General features: G+C 35.1%; 1 protein-coding gene across 1 annotated transcript; it reads right to left on the minus strand.

Annotated features, from left to right (window-relative positions):
• Positions 1-384: 384 nt before the first annotated feature.
• LOC104100600 (acetylserotonin O-methyltransferase-like) lies at positions 385-5899 on the minus strand. Its single transcript, XM_009607867.4, has 3 exons — positions 5410-5899; positions 4613-5159; positions 385-844 (listed from the first exon to the last, which is right to left on the minus strand). The coding sequence occupies exons 1-3, from the start codon at positions 5637-5639 to the stop codon at positions 548-550; spliced, it is 1074 nt and encodes a 357-aa protein (XP_009606162.1). The 5' UTR covers positions 5640-5899; the 3' UTR covers positions 385-547.
• Positions 5900-6118: the final 219 nt, after the last annotated feature.

The following is a 6118-nucleotide window of genomic DNA, read 5'->3' on the forward strand; positions in this document are numbered from 1 at the left end:
TATTTTTAACTTTTATTTTTTTGTTTTACCTTTAATGACAATCTTCTATGGTTACCTCTTCTATAGTCACACAAATTATATGTTTAAAGCCACACATTCTATAGTTACTTTTTATGTGTGCCAAAAGTCAAATACCATTGGGAAAATTAAACAAAGGTAGTACTACATCCGTTTAAATTTATGTGAATCTATTTGACTGAGCACGGAGTTTAAAAAAAAGAGAAGACTTTTGAACTTATGGTGTAAAATGAGACACATATATTTTGTGTGGCTATAAATTATTGCATAAAAGTAAATTGTTTTCACATAAAGAAAGAGGTCATTCTTTTTGGCACGGACTAAAAAGGAAATAGGTTCACATAAATTGAAACGGATGGAGTAATATTTTCATACTGAGTTTTTAATGTTTTGGATTAAAATCACAAAGCAACCATTTCACATGACAGAACGTTCTTAATAACAAGAAATGGCAATAAAGAGAATGAATAAGTTGGCCCCCTACCCCTAAGGGCGCAGTTATTGTTTTAATAAGAGAAAAGTAGAAGAATCAAAGATAAGCCTGAATAACAGATTGAACAGCATTAATGTGGTTGATAGTGTGTCTACTGAATCCAGCTGCACTCAGAAGGTAGGCCCATTCTTTGGCAGTCCTTTCTTTTCCGTTGCTTGTGTGAGCCATCATAACCAAATCCAACATCAAACCCACATCCTTGAGCTTGTCATCCCCTTTTCTTCCAATCACTGCCTCCACAATTATCACTTTTCCTGTGTCTTTTGGAATTGCCTCTCCACACTTTCTTAAGATTTGTATGCATTCATCATCTCCCCAGTCATGTAATACCCACTAATATTCACCATGAGGTAAAACAAAAACGTTTATAGAAATTAAGAACAATAAACAGGTGTATCCAAAGAATTATTAAAGTTAAAAGCACTATAAAGATATCGTACGCATAAAAAAGCTGCCATAGCACTCCTTGAAATTCTTAAAAAGTGATTGCTTAGTGTTATAAGCTTGTCAAAATGTAAGGATTGAAGTATGCGGCCAAAAATACTCCTCTGGCTGTTGAATATTGTTTACAATTACCCTTTTTTATACTATTTGGCTAATTTAACTATTTGGCTAATTTAGCACATACCGTATCCCTAAGTTAACGGAGGAGACACGGGGCAAGCTTAGAAGCCATTTTAATACTCAGCCCTTATTTTAACTTAAACACGACCATTTACCCGTACCCAACCCCTTAATATCCGAATTAGAAACCCCATCCATAAATAAGAAACCCTCCAATGTTATATCCGCTACACCTCTTTGTCAATTGTTGTCAAGAACGAATAATTTTGTATTCCATAATTTCAAGACTAAGGGTGTGTATGGTATGACGGAAAATATTTTTCGAAAAAATATTTTTTCATTTTTCACTGTTTGGTTGCATAAAATAATTTGAAAAATATTTTCCTAGATATCACATTTTCCTGAAATTGGAGGAAAATGACTTCCCTAGAAAAAGTTAAGAAAATATTTTTTAAAAACTCCACCTACCCTCATATCTAACCCCAACCCTATCCAACTTCAAATTTCTGTTTTTTCCGTTTTTCAACGCCACTCACCCACCCTAACCCCCACCCACCCCACCCACCCCACCCACAATTGTTTTTCTTTCTTTTTTTTGTATTTTTAATTTTCTGTTTTCTGTTTTTTCGTTTTTCTGCACCCCCTTCTCCTGCAAAAAAAATATTTTTTTTTATATATTTTCAGTTCTTTTTTTTTTTATTTTTCAGTTTACAGGTTCGAAATTTTACGAGTTCCAAAGTTATGAGTTCAGAGGTTTATGTGTTTGGAAGTTTGCGGATTTAGAAATTATAGAGTTTACGGGTTCGAAAGTTTAGCGGTTCAGAAGTTAATGAAATTTGTGGGTTCGGAAGGTTGTTGGTTTGAAAGTTTATGGCTTCATGTCTATTGTATCTAAATTATAATTTATAAATACTCTTGAAAAATTATTTTCCTCAATTTGCGTATCAGACACCGGAAAATGAGTAAAATTACTACTTGTTTTCCAAGAAAATATTTTCTTGTAAAATATTTTCCACGGAAAATATTTTCTGTTATACCAAACACACTCTAAATAAAGAATCTGACAATAAAAATTACAAAAAATGAAAAGGAAAAAAAAACAAGAACTTGAAGGATAATAATCTTCAAGACTCCAAGAAGAGAGAGGGGAAGATGAATTAGCAATAAGATTATCATTTCCTAATGAAAAATCAATACGACTATTAAGCCCATTCACTTTAAGATCTATACTTTCACTGTTGTATCAACATTTACTAAACCAAAAATATATATGTAGAGCTATGAACATCTGAATTTAATTTAAAATTGGATAAGTTCTTGATAAAGGGGTTCCTTAGCAAAAGTGGGGATGATAGAATGGAGCAGTAGAGCAGAAGGATTAAATCTAATTATTGTTGGTAACTTTTTTGAGTGGTAATGGGTAAAAAATGTGAGTTTCTTTATCACTGGTGGTGACTATGGAGGTGAGCCGAAGGGGTAAGGGAGGTGATGGTGGAGAAGAGGGGCGCATCTATTGAAATAAATAGTTTTCTCATCCATCAAACACTGTTATGTAACAATATTTTTTTGTAATAGGCAAATTTTTTCCTATGTATCATGAGCAGTATTAGCTACCTAAGGTCACGTCTAGACTCTAATACTCCATCTAAGGAAAATTCAAACATAATTCTTCGCACTTTTTTAGTTGTGCCTCCCCCCCCCCCCCCCTCCCCCTTTAATTTAAAATTGGGTAAGTTCTTGATAAAGGGGTTCCTTAGCAAAAGTGGGGATGATAGAATGGAGCAGTAGAGCAGAAGGATTAAATCTAATTATTGTTGGTAACTTTTTTGAGTGGTAATGGGTAAAAAATGTGAGTTTCTTTATCACTGGTGGTGACTATGGAGGTGAGCCGAAGGGGTAAGGGAGGTGATGGTGGAGAAGAGGGGCGCATCTATTGAAATAAATAGTTTTCTCATCCATCAAACACTGTTATGTAACAATATTTTTTTGTAACAGGCAAATTTTTTCCTATGTATCATGAGCAGTATTAGCTACCTAAGGTCACGTCTAGACTCTAATACTCTATCTAAGGAAAATCCAAACATAATTCTTCGCACTTTTTTAGTTGTGCCCCTCCCCTCCCCCCCCCCCCCCCCAAAAAAAAACAAAAAAGAAAAAACTAGCTTTTCTAGTTGGAATGGGAAGAACATCGGTATCACTAATCGGGTCTGATATAGGATCTGAAGGAATCTCATCAGCAAACTCTCCAAGGTTGGCATTGAACATAGCTACATCCAATCTGGTCATACATTGTTCCATTTTCTGCTAACAAGCGAGCTTCACCGGTGACATAACAGGAAAATAAATCCAGATGAGGGGATGTAGAATAAGGATATATTTTTAGTGTCGGGTATTGGGTAGGGTGATCTGGATGCTCCAAATGGCTTATAAGCCTGTCATGTGTCTCTTCTGTTAAATGAGGGGTATATATGACTAATAGTAAAACGGTAGGGATTAAATTAGTCAAATAGTATAACGAAGGATAATTGAAAATAATATTTAATAGTAGAGAAATATTTTTGACCCTTCTCCGTGGTTTCATTGTACCTTTTGATAAGTTATCAATGACGTATTAACAATTTTCAAATTTAGAAAATTTTCAACTTTCGAAAATTTTTCTTATTCGAAGAAAACTTCCCTTCCTCTCTCTTTTCTCTTGACTTAGTTGCAAAGTAATTGATTACATATCTATGTACTTATCTAATACTACTTTCTTTCCATATTATATGCCTTTAAAGGTTTTTAATACTTATTAGGAAAGACATCTAATAACCATCAATCATAAGAATATGTGTCTAAACCACCCTTTATCTCTCCTTTAGAGGTTTCACTAAATTATATTCCACAAATTGGAGCAGAAAGAACAAATCTGGAAAAAGATAATAATACTCCCTCTGTTTATGGCATAATTTGATGGGCCAGAGTTTAAGAAAAAAATGAATACTTTTAAAATTTGTCGTTTAAATATAACATAACAGTATTTGTGTGGCTATACACATTTGAAATATGTAATCCTAAATATGTCATAATATTTATTGTGGCCATAAAAACTTGGTCCTAAAGGTAAATGGGAATTTCGGTGAAGTGTTTTCAAAATTCAAAAAGGTGTTGTTCTTTCTAGATCGAAGTACTTCATCTGTTTCAATTTAGATGACACACTTTTCTTATTAGTCCGTTTCAAAAAGAATGACACATCTATAATTGGAAATAATTCAACTTAAACTCTTCATTTTACTCATTTTACCCTTAATGAGAAGCTATTATAATCACACAAATGTTATGGGCCCAAAAAACTTTTACCCCTTAAGCTTTTAAGAATATAAGTTTCAAAAGTCTTTTTTTCTTTTCTTAAACTCCATGCAGGGTCAAACTAGCTCATCTAAATTAAAACGGAGGGAGTATATAAGGAAATATAGCCTTCTTTTTTGGAAACGAAGGAAGCAAATGACTTTTTGTTATTCTAAAATGAAAAATATTTTGAAATAACTAGTTAATTACCATGAGGAAAGCCGCATCAGCTTTAGGAACATAGTCAAACATGTTGCCTCCAACATGTTGAACGCTATTAGAATGAGGAGCAACAGAGGCAACATGAGGGAGATCAAAGTTAATCCCTTTAATCCATGGAAAAGCCTCCACCAATATTCTAAGAGCTGTTCCATCACCTCCACCAACATCCACCAATGAGCTGATCCCCTTGAATATCTCTGGGCAACCATTGATAATCGCTGATATGGACACCCTCGCATCGCATGCCATTGCATTATTTAGGAGGTTGTTGTACCCAGGATCTGTTTCTGCCAACTTCCAAACATCCTTCCCATGAGCTGCGTCAAATGCCGGTACTGTATTCTCCTTTGACAAAACACGAGCACTAAGATTATGCCACGGCGCTAGCATCACCGGGCTGCTTTCAAATAGCACGAAAGCAGCCATGCTATTTCCGCCTTCTTTTCGTAGAAGGCGGGAAAGAGGTGTTTGAACATAACTGATTTCGCCATTTCCGGTTGATGTCTCCTCAAATATTCCACGATTGATCAAGAACCTGCCAGAAATTTGAAGAAAAAAAGAAAGAGATAATTCTATGGAAATTGATCAGCCGGCTTTAGGAATAGCAGACAGCAATCTTTGGGGATATGATAAGCCTAAAAGTTACTGTCGTAATTTTTGTCTGTTCTTATATTCCCTTCCAAGCACATCCTTATTTATTGAACATAGTTTTAAGGTTGAAATTTTTTTGAATGGTATCCTTTTGATTGTTAACAACTTCACATATTACAACTGTCTAACAATACCTCAGGACGCGATAGAGGGAAGAGGAGCAGCAGCCAAGTGCAGCAGATAGTTGGTTTAAGCTAACAGGTTGTTGATTGCTTTCCAAGAAATCAGCGATTCCCAACTCAATGGCACATTTTACGACAGCCATTTCTGTGAAACCGAACACATACTTCCAAATATCTGCTTGGGCTTGAGAATCTTCGTTTTCTTCACGTGTTCTTGCTTCTCCATTTGTTTCTTTCCCCATCTGTTTCTTCCTTTCACCGAAGCTTATGAAAGTTTTAAGTGTTTTTTTCCAATTCCTCGTAATACTTCCATGGGCTGATTCAGCTATTTATAGATTTGATAGTTCTTCAATTACTTTAATATTTCTTTTGTCCCCTCATCTCTCTCTCTCATCTCTCTCCAAACCAAGAAAAAAAGAGAAAATTACACAATAAAACAATTCATAAGATGACCTTGTAATATTGTAGCCTAGTTACAAGTTTACAAATATTCTCTTTACACATTTGTTTGAAAGTATTGTAGGCTAATAATGGTAGTTGATGGAAGCTTCCTTAAAGCATTGTACATATGTACGGCTAAAATCGGGGGCAAAGTTTTTCCCGATTCCCCAATGAGGAAACAAAAGGAAAGCACGGCTCGACGCGACTATAAACAAGGCCGAAGGATCCCTCGTATCAGAACCCGGGAGGAGTGAACGATGTATCTGGGATCGGGCATAGT

Source organism: Nicotiana tomentosiformis, chromosome 12 (genome assembly GCF_000390325.3).
Source record: "Nicotiana tomentosiformis chromosome 12, ASM39032v3, whole genome shotgun sequence".
NCBI classification, from domain to species: Eukaryota; Viridiplantae; Streptophyta; class Magnoliopsida; order Solanales; family Solanaceae; genus Nicotiana; species Nicotiana tomentosiformis.

Excerpts from the sequence above, each read along its gene's own strand:
- LOC104100600 (XM_009607867.4), bottom strand. The coding sequence starts at position 5,639 with ATGGGGAAAGAAACAAATGGAGAAGCAAGAACACGTGAAGAAAACGAA. Across the intron at positions 5,160-5,409 it reads TCCCTCTATCGCGTCCTGAG|GTTCTTGATCAATCGTGGAA; the intron begins GTATTGTTAGAC and ends AATTTCTGGCAG. Across the intron at positions 845-4,612 it reads CTGATGCGGCTTTCCTCATG|TGGGTATTACATGACTGGGG; the intron begins GTAATTAACTAG and ends GGTGAATATTAG.